The following is a 23,729-nucleotide window of genomic DNA, read 5'->3' on the forward strand; positions in this document are numbered from 1 at the left end:
AAGTTGCTGCTGTGGACATATTATCACTTCACATCCTTCACCAAAGGAACTGGAGGCAAAAGTTTCATTGATTTAAGACCTGAGGGTGAATTAGTAATCCCAGTGCTTCAGGAACGCATTTGGAAATGGAAGTTATAGGGTCTTTAAGACAAAAAGAAAAAGAAACACCAAACACACTTAGTTCACGTATTTTACGTGTACTCCAGAAGGTCCTTTCTGTTCTTTATTTTCTTTTTCAACTTGACTTTACACTTCATAACCAAAGGGTAAATTATCCCAAAGAATCCAGGTCTGTTATAAGTCCAAGGGCATTATCAGGTGAATTGATGTTGCAAAGTCTCTTGGGCCCGATATCCACCACAATTCTCAAAAGGACAGGTAATGTGATGCCATCTCTTGTTACTTGGGTCACTTTTCAAGGCAAAGACAATACCTGACCGGTTCATTGAACTTCATGGCAATCTTTTCCAGCTTTTTTCAAGGGGATATCACAAGATATTCAAGAATACTTACCAGTTACAGGGCTGAAAAAAAAACCACAGATTTGGAGGCTCCTCTATAACAAGCAATAAGAAGCAATAATAAAACCACTACACATAATATTTAATATAATGTATCACTTGACCTTTTACAGTTCCAAGTGCCACAAAGATGGGGCATCCTCCTATCACAGATGAGAAGTCTATGACAAAACTTCACAACTGGTGAAACTCCATTGAATCTCTCTGCTCAGTACAGTAGAAGCCACTGTTAGAAACATGTTTTAGGAATACTTTTCTCTGATCTCTCAGCATTTTGATCTTAGAAACTAGCCCTGGATCATGCCTAAATGTTTTTGGAAATATTAGCCTATTACTCTGAACACCATGTGTATTTATAGCGCACATTTAATAACATTATTGCAAATATGTATTAATGCAGGCTCCAGATGATGGATCTATACCATTTCTGACAGCAAGCAGAGTACTTGAGGTTGTTGTTGACTACAGGAACTTGCTTAACTGCAGTGACAATGCCAGCTTTCCCTTCAGACATGGTCTCTGCACTCCCTGAGGTAGCCCACTTTCTCACCCACCTTCCGTTTGCAGCTTCCTGACTTACTGACAGCTGAAGATGTACAACATGAGCAGATATAGCAAAAACTGAAAGAGACTCAGGGTCACACATGGAAATAAAGCAATGGTAATGCACTTCCCAGACTGATGATGAAATGACTTACAGTTGCAAAAGCCATCTTTTGTTCTCTACAAACTTCGTCACTCTCCCTAAATCTTAGGGTCTCCTGGTTGCTTTGCCCCTGTTTTATAACTAGCAAGACAGGACTGGTGTTCTCCCAGATGTGCGTATTCTCAACAGAAATCCAGTTTTACTCTGCTGTTCTTGTATAGATCTATTCTGACTTGAGTCATTGTGTGTGTGAAAAAAGAGACATGACACATTGCACATACTGCAGGTCCCCCCAGACACCGTCCCATTCCCACATGAGACTTTTGCAAGACTACAGCTGTGCAAAGGCACAAAACCTCAACACAGACAGCTCCCAGCTCCAAGAGATCTCACAGACCTCTGCGAAAGGCAGGCTATGTGTCCTTTTCTTACACAGGCAGAGCTCCTGTAAAGACTGAAAAAGGGAAGAGATCCTTTCCATCTGAGGTCCTCTTCTGGAGATTCCACGACAGCTGGGGGTGATCAGACTCATGCACTTACCACTGCATTTGAACTTAGTTGAAACATAAAAAAATATTTTCAACAAGTTCTGCTTTGGAGTCCAAACCTACAGGTGTGCAAAGGTCTAGGTACATCCAAGATAGTAAGTGGCTTCCCCATCACACAGCCAGGTGAAGGCACTAATGTAGCACGGGTAATGCAGGGGACACAGACCACTTTTCTCCCCTCCAGCAAATCTGTACCTCCCATAGACAAACCAACTCCCATCAGCTACTAGCATATACTAAGCTATGTCCAGCCATGTACTTCTGCATGACTGGGGTCTTGCTGCGTGCTGCTGAAAATGAAATATTTCTGTAATGATAACAGGGCATTTGTGAAAATGATGTTCAGTCCAAAGCACAGCAGACCATGCAACAGTGAGCACCCGACTGAAGGCAATGTGTCAGGTGGAAGATTTGCAAGAACCACATTTTCAGTGTACTGCTTACACAAAGGCATGTTCCTGAGGACCCCAGCCAACCCCTTTGTACACAACAGATTTTTCTTGTTTGAAGCAGCGTATGTTTGCAAGGTCATGGCTGTAATAGCCAATGCTACATCCAAGGCAGAACAGGAAAGCAGAGCCTTTTTTGCCCTGCTCATGACGCCATGAGGAAAGAGGGCTGTAGGGAGACAAGCGCAAGGAGTTGCTCTCTTCACATTTATACACATATCAGAAATACCAGTCCAAAAAGTACTTCATTTACATGAAATTAAATCCTGCCTTTTTTAGCAAGTCCCTGCTACATCAACCATTTGCCCACTTGGACGATCGTTCATTATGTGACTGCAAGAAATAATCCACTCCGACGTTATTCATGCAGTGGTGTGATTTGGCTTTAGTGGAATTATGATACAACTGGACATGATTCGAGAAGAGCTTCACTCTGCAAATAACACATACAGAAATATGTTAAGACATACAGGAAATATGCAGTCTCAAAGAGGCTTGCTACATTAGAGGAATCATCCTCATAACTGAAAATGACTTAAAATACCAAGCTAATACTGATTTAATTCAAGACTTCACTTTCAAGGAAAGAAATTAGAACCAGATCTTTAATCAATTACAGACAGGGAAGAAAGCTTTCTGAGGTTTATGTCACTGCCAAAATATTAATAGCACAGAACACAGTAATAACAATAAATGAATAAAGAACAGAGGGCCACTAAACCTCAGCTGTAAACTTTGAGAGTGCCGTGAACAAAACCACGTTTGCTTTTTAAGGATCTGCCTTTTCTTTCTGCATTTCACCAAGACATAATTGGATGCTTGAAAGGCTACAGATGCAGAATAAAACTACCAATTCTCCACCTTAAAATAAAAGGTTAAGCTTGTAATTACACGACTTTGGCATATCATTTTGTGCAATTACTAATTAACTACAATCCCCCATCACAGAATGCAGAAGTAGTGATTTTCATCCCCAACAGCAGCGCCTGCTTCGTTTAAGTCAACTTCTGCTCCAGAGGCGGGGGGAGCGGAGGGGGGGGGGGGGGCGAGCAGAAGCACGCAACCATGGGGGGGTGTCCAAATGGAAGAAACGCTTTTTTTGGGCGAAAACCATCCCTCGGCGCGATGCCGGCACGCCTCGCAGCGCTGCCCGGGCCGGGGGGCCCAGCGACACCCCCTCCCCGTGGCGGGGCGCGGCATTGGCGCTGCGGGGGAGCAAAGGAGGAAAACAAAGCCGCCAACACCCGCACCTCCCGGCAAAGCCCCGCAACCCCCGGTACCCCCGGGCAAAACCCCGGTATCCCCGGACAGAGCCCCCCACCTCGCTCCCACCGGGGGCAGGGTCCGGCAGCGGGGAAGCCTGGGGGAGGGGAGGGGTGGTGACCACTCACCTTGGGGCCACTCGCCGTGCCGTGCCGAGCCGAGCCGTGCCGTGCCGGTGTCTGCAGGTGCCGCGGAGGAGGAAGCCGGGGGCGGGCGGCGCTGGCGAGCCAACCGGGGCCCGGCGCGGCGCCGTGAGTCACCAGCGGTCGCGCAGGGCGGCCGGGCGGCTGCTATAAGAGCGCCGCGGGGACACCCTCCCCCCCCGTGCGTGTCTTGGGCTCCCTCCGCTCCTCCTTGCCTCTCCGACCGCGGCGGCGGCTGCTGCCTGCCCACCCACCCCCCAGCCTCCCTCCCCGCCTCTCCTCCCGCCCTCTCCCCCCGTCCTGTCCCCCCGGCGCGGCGCGGCGATGCGGTCGGGCCGGCAGCGCGAGGAGCGGAGCGCCGCGGCGCCCGGTGGCGGCCGTGCCGGAGGAGGCGGCGGCGGCCCCGGTGGCTCCGCTGGCGGTGCGGGGCGGCGGCGGGCGCTGCCGCGCTGCGGGGCGCTCTGCCTGCTGCTCGCCCTCGCCTGCCTGTGCTCTGCTGCCGACGGTGAGTGAGGGGCCTGGGGTTTGTTTTTTTGTTTTGGTTTTTTTTGGGGGGGGAGGGAGGGCTGGGGCGCGCACCCCCGGGCTGCTCCCAGCCCCCGCGATGCCCCTTTTCCCTGCACCCGCTTCTTTATTATTATTTTTTGTTCTGCTCATGGGCTGTGCTCGAGGGGATTCGGGGGGAAGGGGGCGATAGAGATGAGGGGGGAGCTGCTGGGGTCTGCCCCGCCGCCCCCATCCGCCGGGGGGGGGGTGCCGCCGCTCCCCCGGGGCCGCGCGGGGATGGCGCGGGTGGGCCCGATCCCGCGGCCGGCCCTGCCCGCCCCGCCCCGAGCAACTCTCCCGGGGGAGCCCCCCGGGGGCTTGCTGCCGCGGGTGGCGGGGGGGGGATTCCAGCGCGATGCCTCTGGGTGAGGGAGGGTACGCCGGCCCGGAGCTGTCAGGGTGGCTGGGGAGGGAGAGGACAGCCCGGAAAGCCGGCGGTGTTGGAGGTGTTGTCAAAGTACTCTGCAAGCAACTTTGGCTTTGTGGCATCCAGCAGCATTGGCATGGCTTTAGTTCAGGGCCAGTTGCAACCACCGTACGATCCCTTTGGATCTCCACCTGGTGGCAAGGTTGAGTCTTGCCAGCGCCGAAGCCCTTCTTGCAAACCTAGTAGCCCTTAGTCGTGGTCGTCTCCAGCATAGTCGCAATTGCCCCGAAGGCGGTGTAACTTGTGCGTTAAGCAAAATGCATGGTCAACTAAAAATATTTCCCTCTTGGTAGTAATCAACTGGCCGGCTCCTTTTTTCCTCCAGAAACTGAGGTCCAGACTCCCGGTCTAGCTGGGAGGTGGGCAATTAGTGCCTGTGTTGTATCTTGTTTGAGTTGAGGGTTTGGGATTAACAGTGTGCTGTTAATCTCCTGACTAGCACCCAAAAGTATACTTAAGTGCTTTATCTTGGTTGTATTGGCTTAATTCTACCCTGTAGTATTGAATATAGAATTAAGTATGCTCAATTCTACCCTGTAGTCCCGACAGTGCGCTGTGTTCCTACACTGGGCTTGCAGGGTAGAATCCAGCAAGGAGAAGATTGCATCGGGTCCTCACTGAAGAAGGAAAAGGAGAAATCACCCTTCAGTTTCTAATCATGTAGACTGCTCCTTGCCTAGTCTACAACAGATATGGACCCCCTTGTTTAAACAGCTGTAAAATGAAGGCTGAAACTGGCTGATGCTGAAGCTGCTGGTTCACTGTAGTTAGAAATCATACTCGAATATAAAATGGGGGCAGCTTTAGTGTTCCAAGTTGGTCCAGTCCATCCTTCAATGTGAGACAGTGGCCCACCAGCTCTTATACTAATAGTTGTAATTGCCAGGGTCTAGAGGCAGTCTACTTCATTAGTTCCTGTATGAGGGTTTCCCAATCACTACTGCAAGCTTTTCTGGGACTTGGTGTCAGATGACAGCACACAAGTGTCACATGTCTGAGGCTGCCTAGACAAGTAATCTGATGACTTGCTTAAGGGCCTGAGACAAACAGTGACTGCAGAGTTAAGAAGGTAAAGCAATTGTCAGGTTAACTTACGTAGTGATTGTAACTGCTTCTTCACCCTGCACACATCATTGCTTATAAGCCAATTTCTAGTGAGTGGATAACCTGGGGAACAGTGGAGTAATTCTTGTTAGCAATCAGAGGCTGTGCAGCTACAGGTCCTCAACATCTTTTGCCCAAGACTTACGTCTAAGAAGAGAAGGTGTGAAGGTGCTTGACTAGCACATGCAGAGAAGCTTTTGAATTAGTAGTGAACTGATACTGATCTAAAAATTAAATGTCTAGTGACTGCAACTGGTAGTATCAAAAAGCAGTGGATCAGATGGGTAGCATTTACCTGGTATTGCAGAACTGTGCTCACTGTAAGGAGGGACCATAGTTAGTTACGGACTGGAGCTAGCCTTCACCTTAACTGGAGCTCACTCCATGTAACCTTTAGAGTTTGACAGCCGTCTTCAGGAGCATCAACAGATGATGACCTTTACCTTCATGCGCCTGGGTGGGTGTTAGGTGCTGTCAGTTCTTTACTTGTTCATGGGCTAATAGAAGTAGTTGCTTTGACACTTCATTTGGTATCAACTGCAGAAGAGATGACACCTTCTTGGAATGGCTCACAATTGTGAAGTTATAATTGTAATTCCAAGTTCCTGTTTCGTTTAGCCTGGTTTGTAGCTTCCCTGTTGTAACATCACTTTGACCAAATGCATTTGTAAGTCAGAATGTAATGTGTAATCTTTGCAAGCCTTTTCTGAGTTATTCTAGCTTGAAATAGAGTAACTGTAGACTGTGGGAGTTATTTTGAGATCTCCTGAGTGGCAGGCTTAGTCTAATATCTCTAGCATGCTATTTTGGGAAAGGTTGTCTGTTCCCATCCGAAAGCCTGGATGAGAATATCTCAAAACTAGCAGCAGTCATTTAATGTTTTAGTTAGTTGTACAGTAATAATTGCAATAATGTGTGATCAAGCTTTGCAAGCAGAAGTCTATTTCTGCTAGAAGTTACTAGATAACAGGGTGATGCTAGGCTAAGAGCAAGCTGGTACTTGTGGCTTCTGTACCATGTATTCTGCCTGAGGCCTGCCTTCTGGCACTGCTAGGCAAGCTGCTTTTTTGACCACTCCTGACCAAGTAGTGGTAGCTTTGCAAAGCCATTCTATTGGGAAGTGCTTGCTGATATAACACTCCCTCTGAAAAGTAGAGGAGGCATGGAAGTAGAGAGCATATGTGCTGATGTTCAATTGCTTTGGCAACTTTTAAACAATTCACAGGAAACGAGTTGTTACTGCTTGACTCTGACAAGTGAGTTAGTGTTTTACTTGACCAGTAAGACTGCTGAAACATCAGCACAGCTCAATAACCTGCTGTTTCAAATAGTTTCAAACTTTATTTCAAGTGCGAATTTACATAAGACACTCAGCAGGTAAAACTGTCCTTGTTTTCCTTGCTTATAGTCTGTCCAGGGTTTGCCATTACATTACTAGCTCTCAGGTATGGGGTAATGTGAAATGCATCAGTTTCAGAAGGCTGAATATCTTCCTCTTGGAAACTGTTGCATTTTGCATGTCATACACAGAAGATATAAAATAACAAGTAATGTTTCTCTAAAATTAGATGCCCTTCCAGACCCTTGGAATGCCAACACAAAGTACCTCCATTAAATGATGCAATAAATCAAGAAGTAGCAGGAGTTCTGCATCATGCCATGGGCATGTGCAGCCAAAACTAATTCATAAAATCATACACATGCCTGTAAGCATTATATAGAACAGCTCTGCCTTAGCTGCTGAAGAAGCAGGCTGCTGCTTTTAGCAGCGGTTATAGCAGGACTTCAAGACAAATAACATTCCCTTGAGGGACAGGGCCATACAGTTTCAGAACTGAAGGTATTCTGGAAAAAGGCACTTTAAGCATCATGCACAATGTAGTACCTAACTTGAGTGTACTAAGAGCTAAGACTTACCAGTCTGGAGATAACAGACTTGATTCCAGAAGGAAGTGATAATTTATCTTGCTCTCTTAGTATTACACTTGACCTACCTTTAATGAGCAAGATCTAGATATGTCATCACACTTCCTTTTGGGTATACTAAGGAATATCTCTGCCCTCATTTGTGGGGACAACCAGATGGTAGCAACTAACTTTGTCCATTGTTATAACTTTCCAAGCTTCAGGACTACTACTGCTGAAGTAACTTATATCATGAAAAAATGGTGTATATTAAAAAAATAAATAAATAGAACAGCTATCTTTAGAGACATCTTAGGATTGTAATGTATGAGCAGGGGAATACTGAATTCAGGTCAACATTAGTCAAGTTTAAACTGTTTGCCAAAAGTCTAAGGATTTTTTAGAATGCAATGTCAGGTTGTTGACAGCAGGAACCTGTGTACAAGCATCCTTTTCCCTTGCAAACTAGACCCTACCTTAAAAAGAAAAGCTCAGTAATAGGAACACTGAGGCTGGTTTACTACTGTCTGACGAGTATACTGTCATACTGCTTAATCTTGGCACTTGTACTGTGATGGAAAGCTTCTGGTTCTGCTGTCATGGTTGAATAAGGTAACTACAACCAAAAGATTCAGAGCTCAGATATAGTTTTGTGCTGATGATATGCTGTCCATTAAGCTGGATATCTCCTTGATCAGCAGTGGGTGAAAGTGAAGGAAAATACTGCTGAACAGGACTGAGACTCAGATTCTTTTTTTCATTGAAGGTGCTAGAGCAAAATGTGAAGAATCCCAGTTCCCGTGTAGTAATGGACGCTGTATTCCTTTACTATGGAAATGTGATGGTGATGAAGACTGCTCAGATGGCAGTGATGAGAGTGCTTGTGGTGAGTATTCAGCCAAAAGAAGTAATCCCTCTGTAGCTATACTCCCTAGTTGGCAGTAGGGGGTTAATGGTGGAAAGTAGATAGCTGGAGAGATGCTTATACTGTCCATCACTTTTTGCATTTGGAATACACAATAGAGGACAAATTCCCTAGAAATTCTAGGGGACTACCTAGATATCCTGTATCAAGCTGATACAGTTGAGTTTTTCTTAGGTTTCTGAAAGTTTCCTGGATCTGGTAAATAAGAGAAAAACTAATGAAAAAAATTGTTTGCTGGAGTGGTAATTGCCTAGAGCTGAACGCAAGCCTCTTCGTGTTTGTTGCATGAAAACATAGTAGAAACTGATTGCTATTATTATGCAGCTGTTAGCTATTCCATGGTTAAATGTCCTCTTTTATGTGGGAAAGTGATTCTGTTGCATCTCCTATAAACACTAATTCTAGCTCTGTCTGCCAACTTGTGTTTTATGCAGACATGGAGGCCAAGATGGATGACTCTAAATACTTAGAGACAATGCAAAGCAGAATCCATATCCAGCACTGGTGTAGCTGAACTGTCAGTCTGCTCAAGCAGACCTAAACTCTTGTTGTTGGGTTACATATACTACACTTATGTAATGACACTGCAAATCCAATGCTGTGGTAATAAGCATGAAGTTCAAAATATGAGTATAACTATTATTATTAATAGTCCTTTAACTCAGATGTGATTGAAGTAGCAGCTCTTCTAGCTGCATAGTCTCCCTTTGCACTAGCAGTCATTCAGTGCCTGATTACAGGAAGATAAATGTTCCTGTGCTGGGTAGCTCTCTAGGAAGTGTTAGACTTGTGGAAGAAGACACCAGACATCCAAAAACTAAGGATGTTGTATCACTTCGCTAGGGCAAGGCAGCAAATCTGTAGCTGCAACAGAACAGCTAACCTCTGGTATTTAAACCAGTGTCTGTCCTGTCTCTTGCAGTGAAGAAGACGTGTGCTGAATCTGACTTTGTGTGCAACAGTGGTCAGTGTGTGCCAAACAGATGGCAGTGTGATGGGGATCCGGACTGTGAAGATGGGTCTGACGAGAGTGCTGAGCTGTGTCGTAAGTGAGCTTTGCATGTCAGCGCAGGCAAGCCTGCGGGTTGTAGTATCTTGACTTCTTGCCTGCTTGCAGCCTGGCTCTCATCCTAAAAAGATTTCACCTGTCTTGGACATGTACCTTCGTAACTGCTAGCTTGGCTTTGGCCACATCAGTCTTGTCAAGACATATCACAGAATCACAGAATCACAGAATCACAGAATTTCTAGGTTGGAAGAGACCTCAAGGTCATCGAGTCCAACCTCCAACCTAACGCTAACAGCCCTCCACTAAACCATATCCCTAAGCTCTACATCTAAACGTCTTTTGAAGACTTCCAGGGATGGTGACTCCACCACTTCCCTGGGCAGCCTGTTTCAATGTCTAACAACCCTTTCAGTGAAGAAATTCTTCCTAACATCTAACCTAAAACTCCCCTGGCTCAACTTAAGCCCATTCCCCCTCGTCCTGTCACCAGGCACGTGGGAGAACAGGCCAACCCCCACCTCGCTACAGCCTCCCTTGAGGTACCTATAGAGAGCGATAAGGTCACCCCTGAGCCTCCTCTTCTCCAGGCTGAACAAGCCCAGCTCCCTCAGCCGCTCCTCGTAGGACTTGTTCTCCAGGCCCCTCACCAGCTTCGTCGCCCTTCTCTGGACTCTTTCGAGCACCTCCATGTCCTTCTTGTAGCGAGGGGCCCAAAACTGAACACAGTACTCGAGGTGCGGCCTCACCAGAGCTGAGTACAGGGGGACGATCACCTCCCTCGCCCTGCTGGTCACGCTGTTCCTGATACAAGCCAGGATGCCGTTGGCCTTCTTGGCCACCTGAGCACACTGCTGGCTCATACTCAGCTGACTATCCACCATCACTCCCAGGTCCTTCTCTGCCTGGCAGCTCTCCAACCATTCCTCTCCCAGTCTGTAGCTCTGCTTGGGGTTATTGCGCCCCAGGTGCAGGACCCGGCACTTGGCTTTGTTGAACTTCATGCAGTTGACCTCAGCCCATCGGTGCAGCCTATCCAGATCCTCCTGCAGAGCTTTCCTACCCTCGAGCAGATCGACACACGCACCTAACTTGGTGTCATCTGCGAACTTACTGAGGGTGCACTCAATGCCCTCGTCCAGATCATCAATGAAGATATTAAAGAGGACCGGCCCCAGCACCGAGCCCTGGGGGACGCCACTAGTGACCGGCCTCCAACTGGACTTGGCTCCATTCACCACGACTCTTTGGGCCCGGCTACCCAGCCAGTTTCTAACCCAGCGAAGCGTGCGCCAGTCCAAGCCAAGAGCAGCCAGTTTCTTGAGGAGAATGCTGTGGGAGACGGTGTCAAAAGCCTTGCTGAAGTCAAGGTAGACCACATCCACAGCCTTTCCCTCATCCACCCAGCGCGTCACTCTGTCATAGAAGGAGATCAGGTTCGTCAGGCATGACCTGCCTTTCATAAAGCCATGCTGACTGGGCCTGATCGCCTGCTTCCCCTGCAATTGCTGCATGATGACTCTCAGGAGGATCTGCTCCATGAGCTTTCCTGGCACTGAGGTCAAACTGACAGGCCTGTAGTTTCCCGGGTCTGCCCTCCGGCCCTTCTTGTAGATGGGCGTCACGTTTGCTAGCCGCCAGTCGATTGGAACCTCCCCTGATAGCCAGGACTGTTGATAAATGATGGAAAGTGGCTTGGCCAGCTCCTCTGCCAGTTCCCTCAGTACCCTTGGGTGGATCCCATCCGGCCCCATCGACTTGTGCACATCTAAGTGCCGTACATATGTATTAAAAGGTTACAGAATTGTGTGGGGAATCTGCACTTCTACTTGGTAACAGTTGGCGAGTGTAAGATTTCTTACCTTTACTGTCACTAAGCACAACACTGCAGGCTGTGTCTTGTTCAGAGTGATCACTGTCCTCCAAGACAACTACACTGCAAGATAACCAAAGCTAGTGTAGAAACTGAGTGAATGACTTTGTGCTGGGAGGAGGGAAGCAAAAACACTGATCCCTGACTATGAGGTCTTGCAGTTAGCGAGTACTAACTGTAGTAGTTAAAGGGATATAGATCTATGGGATCTGCGAAGCTTCATTTCTCTGTATTAGTGGGATCTACACTGAGGAGCAGTCACTGTATTTCAGCCCCAAGTTCAACTGCACTTTAGTATTATTCCTACCTGCTATTATGTATTATAGCTCAAGCTTCTACAGTGTAATTGGTGTGCAATCACAAAGCTACCACTACAAAGATACTCTTAGAAGATGCTTCCAGTTCCTAACAGATTTACCAAATACTACTAACTAGTGTAACTACTTCCATGATAGAGCCATTAATTTAGATGGATACTGGCATCTAACTGCAGCTGTGTCCAGAGCTGAAGCCTTTCAGACTCAACTTTCAGGACAACTGCTAAAACCCAAGATCAGTAGCTCTTAAATTTCAGAACTCTTAAATTGAACTTGAACTCTTTCCAATAGATATGAGAACATGCCGGGTAAATGAAATCAGCTGTGGTCCTCAGTCAACCCAGTGTATCCCAGTGTCCTGGAAATGTGATGGTGAAAAAGACTGTGACAGTGGAGAAGATGAAGAGAATTGTGGTAAGGGACAAAATGGTGGCTGCATAACTCTATTTGAAATTGAGTTGTCTGGAAAGGAGCTAGCTGGACAGTATACCTGGGAAGATAAATTTCTCATACCAATATTTCTGTAAACCTGTATTTGTATTGCAGCCTGTTTAACAAAACAGACTAGTTCTAACACTCCATAACCCTGTTACGTCAAGATGTACAGTAGTATAAACTATTCAATGTCTGTCTTGCTCTCTGGCTAGTTTTGGCAATAGCCATAGGCATAGTTATATGTCAAGCAAACCATCAGAACTTGTTGTCCACAGTATTTCTCAACAGGTAACTCTAGTTGCTGCTTATACTAATAATTTGTCTCCTATACTAATGATCTGTCTCCTTGTCCTGGTTTTGGCTAGGATTGTTAGTGTAAGCATTCTTAGGTGTAGCAGGGACTTGTGGCCAAGGGGGAAGCTGATGCGCTTCATAGCCCTGACCTACAGTATTTTGCACACTTGTCTGGAAATGCAGACTAGGGAAGCTAGGTTTCAAGTGTTGAGGGGCAACTTCAGGCCAGTGCACAAGTGAAACTGCAGCAGTCAGCATTAGAGTGCAATGTTTCCGGCTTATTCTAATGAACTTGATACATATGACTTGCCTGAGGTGTCCCGAGACAAAATTACTGTAAGCAAAGCCACAGGGTTGGCTTCTACCAGAGCTACCTTGTGCCTGGATGGACTAATGAGATTCAGATCTCTGGATGTGTGCTCTGCATCTGTGGGGTAGCTGCCTTACTCAGCAAGCAAGTGCTTTAATCTGACAGATTCACAGACTTCATTTCTAATGAAGCTGATAAAACTATCAGCCTAGGCATACTGAGCTGCTAGCTACACTGCTAATAAACCAGCATAATTTGTACTGGCATAAGTTGTGTGGATGTGCTTAATGCCACAGGATTAACTGGTGCAAGATCTTGTTCTGTTTATCCCCATTTACCTGGGCCACTGCTGTCCTGGGGACCAGCACAAAACACTTCAATTTCAAACTACAGTGCATGCTGACCATCTGGCTACCTAAACCTTAGACTGTACTCCAGAGTTAGCAATTCTCTTACCTTCTGTCTCTGGTTCACAGGGTCTGAGCCTGTTTTCCCAAAGGCTAGCACTCTGAAGCAGAACAGCCTGTCTGCTTCAGAAGATTATTTTCACTGAGGCACTCCCTCTCACTCAGGCACTTAAAACAGGGAAGATAATCTGTATGTATCACAAGCGTCCTGCAGGTGGTCAGCTGGGTTCTTCTAGAGCAATCAACATGATGTTGACCTACTGTCAGATCACTGCTGATGGAGCAAAGAGCCTGCAAAGCAAAACACCTTCATTCAAAAGTTGTCTTTTGTGATAATCTGCTAATATTTTTCACTCCTGTTACTCCAGGCAATGTGACTTGTAGTGCAGCAGAGTTCACATGCAGTAGTGGGCAATGTATTTCCAAAAGCTTTGTCTGCAATGGTCAAGATGACTGCAGTGATGGTAGTGATGAGCTGGAGTGTGCACCTCCTACCTGTGGTGTTCATGAGTTCCAGTGCAAGAGTTCTACCTGCATCCCTATCAGCTGGGTCTGTGATGATGATGCTGACTGCTCTGACCACTCGGATGAATCTTTGGAGCAGTGTGGCCGCCAGCCTGCACCTCCAGTGAAGTGTTCTGCGAGTGAGGTGCAGTGCGGCTCAGGTGAATGTATCCACAAGAAGTGGCGATGTGATGGAGATCCTGATTGCAAGGATGGAAGTGATGAAATTAACTGCCGTAAGTTAGTTTGGTTGCTCTTCTTTAGGAGGTGTTCCTTGGCCTTTGTTTGTTCTCCAGCGGGGTTTGGGAGTCTAACTCTGTAATGGTTATGTCCTTAGCTTCTCGGACCTGCAGGCCAGACCAGTTCAGATGTGAAGATGGGAACTGTGTCCATGGGAGTAGGCAGTGCAATGGTGTGAGAGACTGTCTGGATGGCACTGATGAAGCAAACTGTAACAATGGTAAGTTGGACCTAAACAAGAATAAAGACTTCATGGAATTTCTGAAGCCAGTAGTTTTCCTCATTGTCTTCATTATCAGTTATTCAGTGCTCTGGACCTGGCAAATTCAAGTGCAGAAGTGGAGAATGCATAGATATCAATAAAGTGTGTAACCAGCAAAGAGACTGCAAGGACTGGAGTGATGAGCCCCTGAAGGAATGCAGTAAGTGGACAAGCTCATTACACAGTGCTGACCACTAGACATGTTTGGCTACACCTTCTGAGCTGTCAGATGTTGGACTGGAATGCCCATCTGCATTTCCTTAGTAGCGAGCAACCCAGTTAATAGGCTATCTCTATCCTAGCCATACTGATTCAAGGGATGACTCTTCCATAACCAGAAGGTACCTGAGGCCACTAAACTCTGAAATGGTAGCAGCAGACCAAGACTGAGGCTCCTAGACCACTTGTAATGCAAGCAAAATGTTGATAGCTGAGCAAATACTGTCTTGAGTAGATAGTCTTGCAAATGACTTGAAGCACCTGTGTGGTTTAGCAGATGTGGCAGATACCCATCCATTTTCTCAGGATATCTGCTAAAGCACTCCATGACTGAGACTTCAAGACTACATATGTATGCCATCTAAGAATTGGCCACTTCTCTTCTAGACATAAATGAATGTTTGGTGAACAACGGTGGATGCTCCCACATCTGCAGAGATTTCATTATTGGCTATGAATGTGACTGTCCAGCTGGGTTTGAGCTTGTAGACAAGAGAACCTGCGGAGGCAAGTATCTTGTGGGTAATATGGAACCTACCAATGTTACTGGGGATGAGAACAAATGAAATTATTGTCTTCACAGATATTGATGAATGCCAAAACCCTGGTATCTGTAGTCAAATCTGTATCAACCTGAAAGGTGGCTACAAATGTGAATGTAGCCGTGGCTATCAGATGGATCTTGCTACAGGAGTGTGCAAAGCTGTGGGTAAGTATAAGATTTCTGTATCCCTAAGCCTGAAAGCCATTTTAAGATGAGGTACCAGGTGGCGTGTATTTTATGCCACTGTGGTTATGTCAATAGTTCTGCTGATCCCAATATAAATTGTACAGACCTGGACACCCTTAACATCTCATGGTCTGACACAGCATTTAAGGCTACCATACCTACCTGACAAACTGTTTCCATCTGCTCCCTGGGCAGGAAGACCCTCCCCATGAAGTTGTGGAGGGAGAAAAGGATGAGGTAGGGTACAGTTAAGATATCTGTCCACATCTATTAGCAAGTGTGGAATGGAAAATACTAAATATGGTGACATTTAAATCTTTTTGTAAAAGAACAGTCTGAGGCTATATGTCTAGAGATATAGATAAATCTTTTAACTCTTTCACAGGAAAAGAGCCATGTCTAATTTTCACCAACCGCCGGGATATCAGGAAGATCGGTCTTGAGAGGAAAGAGTACATTCAGCTAGTAGAGCAGCTAAGAAACACTGTAGCTCTAGATGCTGATATTGCTGAGCAAAAGCTTTATTGGGCTGACTTTAGCCAAAAAGCGATCTTCAGGTAAGTGGACTCAGCCCCTAAATCTAGAATTAGAATGCTTCCCTAATCATCCTGCATTTTGCTCAGGATGCTCTTGTAGAGAATTAGATTCCTGATGTATCATCTGCACTCAAGTCTTTAGGACAAGTGCATGTAACTACTGTGTTGTGTGCTTATTGCACTTTGTAACTGCTGCTACAACTGAACCAAAGGTACTTTATGGAAAGTTACAAGTACATCTCTATAAATAGCCTGCCCAAGAGCTATATGCAGTATTTGAGGTGTGTCAAATAGTGTCTGGAGGAAGGGGTGAAAGCAAGTAACTTTTGTCTTCCAGTGCTTCCATTGATACCCGTGATAAAGTTGGAACACACATCAGAATCCTGGACAACATACACAGCCCTGCAGGAATTGCTGTTGACTGGGTTTATAAGAACATCTACTGGACTGACTCATCTGCAAAGACCATTTCAGTGGCTAGTCTAGATGGCAGAAAAAGAAAAGTTTTGTTTCTCTCTGAGCTGAGAGAGCCAGCTTCTATTGCTGTAGATCCTCTTTCTGGGTAAGTCTTTGTTCTGGTTCTTTAGAGAACAGACCTACTGGTACTCTGTTCTAATAACTGACTTAGGCAGCCTTTGTCTAACTACTTGTTAGCAAATGGTCATAATTAAGAGTAATACTACATACTGCAGTGTATTATACAACATAAATTCTGCTTCACAGCTTTATGTACTGGTCAGACTGGGGTGAGCCAGCAAAAATTGAAAAAGCAGGAATGAATGGATTTGACAGACAGCAGCTTGTGACAACAGAAATCCAATGGCCTAATGGAATTGCTCTAGGTATGTTGAACTTGTCACTGTGCCAGAGGTATTCTGGAGCTTTAGAAGTCTGTTTGCTACAAAAGCCAAGGTCATCCTTCAGGGAACTATTTTCAGCTTTTGAGATTGGGAAGCTCCTACATGCCTGGAGACACTGCAACAGGCACAGCACCCTTCAGATGCTGAAACAGTAGCCTTCCTTGTACTGTTCTGTATTCTAGTCAAGGTACAGGTCACTTAAACAGCACTACAGCAGTCTAATGTGTATACCTATACATTAAGAAACTGGCAAAACAGCAACTATTCTTGTACTTGCAGTTGTTTCAGCCTTTGCAGGGGACTTTGGATATCCTGTCTGTGTAGACAGTGAATGTGTCTTTTTTTTTTCCTCCTAGATCTTGTAAAAAGCAGACTGTACTGGCTTGATTCTAAACTACATATGTTGTCAAGTATAGACCTGAATGGCCAGGATCGTAGACTTGTACTAAAGTCTCATATGTTCCTTCCTCATCCTCTTGCTCTAACAATATTTGAGGTAAGAATGACTTGCTGTAGTACTTGTCAGAGCTCCTCTTCTTGCTAGTGTGTGGCTAGCAGTTACGGTGGTAATAGTAACACAGTGAATGGGATATAATGACTGTCTTCTAGGACCGTGTGTACTGGATTGATGGAGAGAATGAAGCAGTCTACGGTGCCAACAAATTTACTGGATCTGAATTGGTTACCCTAGTAAACAACCTCAATGACGCACAGGACATCATCATTTACCACGAACTTGTTCAGCCTTCAGGTAGCTATGAGTTTGTTCTGTCACTCTATATTTTTTATAAAGGCTGCTCTGCCTGGGTGCTGGTAAATGGTATCCTTTCCCTGTATTGCTGTCTGCTTCCAACCTAGGCACCTCTACTTGAGCTTCTACCTCTCACAGTTTGAGAGAAGGCTTAGTTGCAATTCATTTTTGTTTGGGCAGAGCTGGCACAAACATAACCTGCATAGGCAAACAATTTTAGAGTGATTCCTGAGCAAAAAAAAAAAGTTGTACCTCTGGAGCATGAAGGCTCACTCCTGTCAATTGCTTAAAATTGACTTGTGCCAACAGGTAAAAATTGGTGTGAAGAGAACATGGCAAATGGAGGCTGTAGCTACCTGTGCCTGCCTGCTCCTCAGATAAACGAACACTCTCCAAAGTATACCTGTGCATGTCCTGCTGGATACTTCTTGCAGGAAGATGGTCTGAGATGTGCAGGTATAGTAACAAACTTTTTTTTCTAGGGTGGTTGGTGGGGAAGAAGGAAGGGTACTGAATCTGTAAGAAACAAACGTGACAGTACAAACTGACAGCTTTGCATGAGTTAATCTGATGTAATTCATCTTGGAGATCTTTTGGCATGCCTTAAGCTGGCTCTTCAAATCTGCAGGTGCTGTTCAAAGTCCATGCTTGGCTTCTGCATCATCACCATCACCCAATGGCTTCTGCAGACAGCAAGCATGCACACAAAATATGCCTAGCCCCTTTCTTATAAAATAAGGGGTATAAACTAACACTGCTCCACAATGTATAAATAACCATGTTGAAAAGCTGGTAGGCTAATCTTGCTGACCAGGGAAGGATGTGTACATCACTTTCCATGTTGAAAGAAACATACTGCTCCTACTGTCCTGAGCACTGGCTATCTGGCAGGCTTGTTTGTCCAGTCTAATGGAACTAGGAGCTGCAAGGTGTCACTCACTGTATTGCATGTTGACTCTGACTGCCACAGTCAGAGCAGTGAATATGAGGATGTGATCCTCTGGTGTCTGAGGATAGTAGCTTCTCTAAAGTGTCGTTATAGATAAAGTACTTGATTAGCAAGTCTGTGGAACTAATTCTTACACAGAGAACCTGAAGTGAGGGGTTGGGGTGGCTTTTGGTTTTAATGATTTTACATATGTAGAGCTTATACCTGAAATAACTGTCTACCCTGGTTCTTGGGATTTTTTGATCAACACCTTCAGCAGAACATGTACATCGTGAAATAACTATTGTCAGTGTTTCTGATAAAGCTAACAAGCTGCATGACCATTCTGCCATCTGCTAAACATTCACTGCCATGGCTGTCATAACTAAGCCATTGCAGAACTTCAGGATTAACTGGGTTCTTGATCTATAATTAGTTTCAGGTACTGGAACAACTGTGGCTTACACTGAGGCTAAAGATACCAGCAGAACAGAAAAATCTCCAACTGTTGGACTAGTTCCTGGAGGTACTGGTCCCAATAACTCAGACTGCTAAACATTAGAGAGGTGAAATGCAAACTGACCCACTAGCTTACTTGAAAGTTTCTCATTTGCATGCAAGTAGAGAATACAGGACAGTTCATGTATATAGTAGAACTACAACAGCTGAAGAGTGATAAACAGAGTTAGCTCATAGCATTATGGAACCTATGGGTTCTGTGAAATCCCAGGAGTGCTCAAAGTAGGCAAGTAATAAAAGCTTTCTGCTAAGATAAGATGAAACCTCTTAGCAGTTTCTTGTAGACATGTTAATGTTAGCCCAACTTTTGGGCTTAGTGTCTTAGTAAGCCAACTGACAAAATCTGTCAGTAAGCAACCTCACTACTCTACAAATCTTCACACAGGGTTCAACATCAGTGGTACAGTGTCTGAAGTAGCTGCAGCCAGAGGAACATCAGGAGCTTGGGCTGTTCTTCCCATTTGTGAGTACAGCATGTGCTGACTACTGGGGACTCTTGTGATGGGATAAGCCACTCTTGTTCAGGTGTTTGACTTGACACTGCTCTGTATTTCTGTTTCTCTCCTTAAAGTATTGCTGGCGATGGCTGTGGTGGCTGGCTACTTCATGTGGCGTAACTGGCAGCACAAGAACATGAAAAGCATGAATTTTGATAATCCTGTCTATCTGAAAACTACAGAAGAGGACCTCACTATTGATATTGGAAGACACAGTGGTTCAGTAGGACATACATACCCTGCGGTAAGCAAGCTTGTTGATGTGCCTGAGCTCCAGGCTAGTCCTCAGAGTAGACACAGCAAAGACTTGCCAGGTTACATCTGACTAGAATTTGGGAGAGGTCTCCGCTACTGGCTAGAGCCAAACTACTGGGCTCAATCAGCTAAGAACACATCACTTTAATCAGGATTAAAATTGTGGTAGGCAATTGCTGCCCTATAACTGGGATGGAGTAAACCAGAACTGAATATGATCACTAACCTGCAGAACTAGATCCTAGCGTTGTTTTGTATTGTTCATTGGTAAAACTGTAGCTAACTTGTCATTATCTTTTTACAGATATCTGTTGTAAGCACAGATGACGATATGGTTTGAGCACTGGATCAGCAATCACTTTTAGTTTACTTGTTTTACACTTATGGGGATGATAAACAGGCTTGTGGCTGAAAGACTTCCTCCATTCTTGGAAGAATGAAGATACTTTCTCTATGTATGGAACACTTATGTAAATAGCTGTTTGATACAGCTTAACAACCAACTCTGTAAATACCTGTCCACAACAATTCAGCTTTTAGTGGCTACTGTTTTATCAGTACCCTTGAATTGGTCAGTCAGTAACACCACTGGCCAAATACAAAGCACTTTCCATAGAAAGCCATATTCCAGCCACAACTTGTGCTATAACAGCTGTACATATGTGTATATGCCACTTGTAAATATTATTCCTAGAAAATCACTATCAAGCACTTTGAAATACTTCAAATGTAAATTATTGTACACTGTCTTTTTCAATAGTGGGGGCAATGGCAATAGGAAAAAACGGGTTACTATGATTGCCAAAAATTTGTAAGCATAAGTAATTTTGTATGTATGACTGAAACAATCCTGTATGTCTCTCACAGAGCTCAACAGGTATGAATGCTCTTTGAGAAATCACTGTAAATCCTAAATGCAAAGGAGGGGGAAAAGTAAAAGAAAATAAAGCAGTTAAAGTATTATAGTCTCCATTATTCTTCCTTCCCTGAAGTCAAATGAGTATCTCCTAAGTTGGAAGTTTTAGTGGGCTACCCTGCTGCCAGCCAGAGCATAAAATACTGTCTTCAGTTAATTTCAATAGTACCCCAGACTGTTAAGATAATGCTGACCTGCCAGGTAACTGAGGTTTGTACTCAAGACTAAGAGTCTGCAGAGTTCTGGACTGAATGCATCTTGCTTCATAGCTGGATTCCTGAGGTAGTATTTTTAGTCAGTGTCAATCCTGAACTACACTTGCATGTTGGTAGTATTGACAGCAATGACACATTGTGAAGACAGGTGTCAACGTTGCTGGCCAGGTAAGTGTAAGGTACTTGTAACAACTCAGCACTACTGCTAGCTCGTACTTCACATTTTATTCTTGATGGCAACCCCAGTGCAAGTGGAGTCTTATTACCTGCTACGCTTGCATAAAGGAATAGAACTGTGACTTGGTTGTTCATCACAGCAGCCTCCTCCTGGAGTCCCAGGGCTAAAAAGCACCTGTTGCTGCATATGTAATGCCAGAAGTCCTCTGTAATGTGCATCACTGTGAAATACTGTCCTCTTCTCTAGGGGAGCAAAGGCACTGTCTGATTTTTGTATGGGATGGAAGGTACTGAGCCAGATGTGTAAGTAAGGCTAACCTTTGTGCTTCATTGCTTTTGATGCTCTGCCTTTAACAGATGAAGTACATGGATATGCCAATCTCTTCTCAGCATGCTATCTTGTAAATTTAAATCACTCAAGGTACAATGCAAGCAGAAATTAAAAAAAAAAAAAAAGTTCTCTGTCAGAGAACCTTGTTAGTAACCCATCTTGGATGGTCAATTCATCTTAGTGGCTCTAAGATACAGATCATGTCCCGTGCTGGAGCCTTTTTCTTCACTGACAGCAGGAGAGGAAAACTAAACTACAACTGTTCTGACTGAGACGGTAGCAGTTATTTTGGTAACAGTTTAGTACCATACTGCTTGAATGCTCAATTTAGTAGCACCTAGTCTGTTTCTTATTCTCTGCACAAGTATAGTTCACTGAGGCAATAGAGAATGATTGCAAATAATTACCTTGCAAGTCTTGTGGTTCAAGTATTTTGCTCTGCAATTAGGTTTGGAGTCAAAAATAAGAAGCTTTTGTGGTAAAACTGTTTAGTCTCTAATGGCTAGACAAAACACCTTCTCAGAACACCTTCTTCTCAATTGTGTACTTATGCCAAATTTATTTCCTGGATCTTGGCTTCGTAAATCTTGGGCTTGAGGATCTTGGCCTTGAATTGCCACCCCCCATGAGCTGTAACTGGGGGTGCTATGGTGCTATACTTCACTGTGGCTAATCTTAATGCAGGTCTGATAAAATGGTTAATTTCTCCCTCAGGATGAAGAAATTACTCACTGTCATAGCCTCAAACCTTCCACCATGGTTTGGTGGAAGAAGCTAAAATCTTCTGGTCATGCTTTCGTGATGACTTGTTAAATCATTCTTTATCATTCACACTAAAATAGAAACAATAAAAATCAAGACAGGACTTGGATCAGTTCCTGGACTTGGTTCTAATGTCTGTTCTCATTGCATTTACATCTGGGGTCTGCTCTCTTAATGCTCTTCTGTGTATTTCTTGACAGATGAGGATAGCTGCCAACTTCTGCAGATTTAGCAAGTGAACTACTCTTGGGGGAGTTGGAGCTTCAGCCAGCATCTCTGGCAACTCTTGTCTGTGTCTAGATGTTTGCTATCTCTGGAATGCACGTGAACTAAAATGAGTTGTGAAGATCAGAGTGTAAGGAGAGCTTTTAAGTTTCTGGTTAAGAATACTCTATTTTGCTAATATTTTCTATGATACTTTATTTCACCCTGATATGTAAGGGTTATTAGTTACTAGTTACTAGTTCAACTATATTTTTTTTTCTCTTAGCTGTCTGACTTGGGATAATCTGAAGTAGTTGTGTTGAAATGTGACAAAGCCTAAAACAGAATTCTCAGCCAGCTTGTTAATTATGAACTTTCATGGTAGCTAGATGCAGGCAAGAGGCTTTGCCTTTTTATTCTTTTCACAGAAGATGTACAGCTCCTTTTTCTTGCTAAAGTTCCTTGCTGTCACTGGTACCATACCAAAAGGCAGACAGAATAATCAATAAAGGCACTTCCTGATGTTAACATTCAGTGGAGGCTGAAACTGAAGTCTGGAAGTTGATGAACTAATTCTGTTTACCATTCTTCAGCTTCTGTACCAGCTTAGCTTAGCTGTGGAGGGGTGGGAGATATCAAGCAGTAGCAGGGGCTTATATAAAATGGCCTTCTCTTAGTTATAGACAGTGTTTGGCTTTTAATCTCACTTATGTTTTTCTGCCCCACCTCTCTTCATTTCTCAGTTATGAAGTTGTTTATTTCCACAGCAGGCTTGGAGAGTAGTCAGGGATTCTTTCTGTTGAGAGGAAAAAAAAAAAAATCCAACTTGCATAGACAAATGCCTTACTATCTTTGAACAATTTCTCTCTCCTGCCATCTGCAAGTCTCTGTCTCTGTTTTATTGCTGTCATGTGACTTTTTTTGGCACCTAATGAAGGTGGTGTAGCTGCACAAAGCACTGCCTCTGCAGCAGCCTGTGGCTGTGCTGATGGCTGCTAAATGGATTCTAGGAGCTCATCCTTGCCTGGGCTCCTCAGCTGCAATCTCACAGGCTCCCAGAGCAATGTGACATTAATAACCCCTTTGAAGTTTCATGGGTAACTTGGCTTTGTATGTTTCTTGAAGAACATGCTGACAATAGATGCATAAACATGGCTTCAGTTGGTTATTGAAGTATTCGAGGTTATAACATAATTCTTTTTATCCTGGCTGAATTCAAAGCCCTCTGGTTTTGGCTACTACTTATTTCTGTTGTGTCTGCTAGCCAATGTGAGTGCAGAGCTAGCTTTAAAACTGTGTTTGCTTTTTTTTCCTTCCCTTACAAATACTCAAATTTCTTTTAATAGCATCCCTCTGCTCCCACATTCTTTCCTCCCTACTATTTGATCTGCCTTTGAGCAATGTAATGTAAAATATCTACAATACCAGCAAAAGCAGAGGAAGATACATATGCAGGGAATTGAAATTGCTCAGTGCTTCACTTCTTCCCTTTCTCCACCCCATTCCTCTACAAGGTAGCTGCAGTGTGTGCTTTTTCCCAAGCTAACTTTTATTTGCCTACATTTTTAATGAGAACACTTAACTTTTTTTTTTTCCCATCAGATCTTTGCTAAAATACAGTGAAGACACATCTATCTATTTTTGTGTGAGTGCTGAATCTCCATAGATTAGGGAAAATGGTCAGAAACAAGTACTTAAGCTGGA

At 44.5% G+C, this 23,729-nt stretch overlaps 1 protein-coding gene and 1 long non-coding RNA gene across 3 annotated transcripts; one reads left to right on the top strand and one right to left on the bottom strand.

Moving 5' to 3' along the window:
• Nucleotides 1–2,351: 2,351 nt before the first annotated feature.
• Nucleotides 2,352–3,651, bottom strand: LOC311220924. The gene is made up of 2 exons (XR_014619284.1): nucleotides 3,556–3,651; nucleotides 2,352–2,597 (listed from the first exon to the last, which is right to left on the bottom strand). It is a non-coding gene; the product is annotated as an uncharacterized lncRNA (long non-coding RNA).
• A 112-nt stretch (nucleotides 3,652–3,763) lies between these two features.
• On the top strand, nucleotides 3,764–20,381 carry VLDLR (very low density lipoprotein receptor). 2 transcript variants are annotated; one of them, XM_084305264.1, is made up of 19 exons: nucleotides 3,764–4,075; nucleotides 8,319–8,438; nucleotides 9,400–9,522; nucleotides 11,965–12,087; nucleotides 13,488–13,859; nucleotides 13,961–14,083; nucleotides 14,163–14,285; nucleotides 14,732–14,851; nucleotides 14,928–15,053; nucleotides 15,460–15,631; nucleotides 15,948–16,172; nucleotides 16,334–16,452; nucleotides 16,827–16,966; nucleotides 17,080–17,221; nucleotides 17,531–17,677; nucleotides 18,586–18,675; nucleotides 19,054–19,131; nucleotides 19,240–19,409; nucleotides 19,725–20,381. In XM_084305264.1, exons 1-19 carry the CDS (start codon nucleotides 3,895–3,897, stop codon nucleotides 19,758–19,760), a joined length of 2,730 nt encoding a protein of 909 aa, XP_084161390.1. In that variant the 5' UTR covers nucleotides 3,764–3,894; the 3' UTR covers nucleotides 19,761–20,381. The 2 variants fall into 2 exon arrangements, with proteins under 2 accessions (XP_084161390.1, XP_084161391.1); XM_084305265.1 differs by lacking the exon at nucleotides 18,586–18,675.
• The last annotated feature ends 3,348 nt before the right edge of the window (nucleotides 20,382–23,729 follow it).

This window comes from Netta rufina (genome assembly GCF_964035555.1).
Source record: "Netta rufina genome assembly, chromosome: Z".
Classification (NCBI taxonomy): Eukaryota; Metazoa; Chordata; class Aves; order Anseriformes; family Anatidae; genus Netta; species Netta rufina.

Bases quoted from the DNA above. Each gene is read 5' to 3' on its own strand.
- VLDLR (XM_084305264.1), top strand. From the start codon at position 3,895: ATGCGGTCGGGCCGGCAGCGCGAGGAGCGGAGCGCCGCGGCGCCCGGT. The intron at 14,286-14,731 runs GTAAGTGGACAA...CTTCTCTTCTAG, and splicing joins TGAGCCCCTGAAGGAATGCA to ACATAAATGAATGTTTGGTG. The intron at 16,453-16,826 runs GTATGTTGAACT...TTTTCCTCCTAG, and splicing joins GCCTAATGGAATTGCTCTAG to ATCTTGTAAAAAGCAGACTG.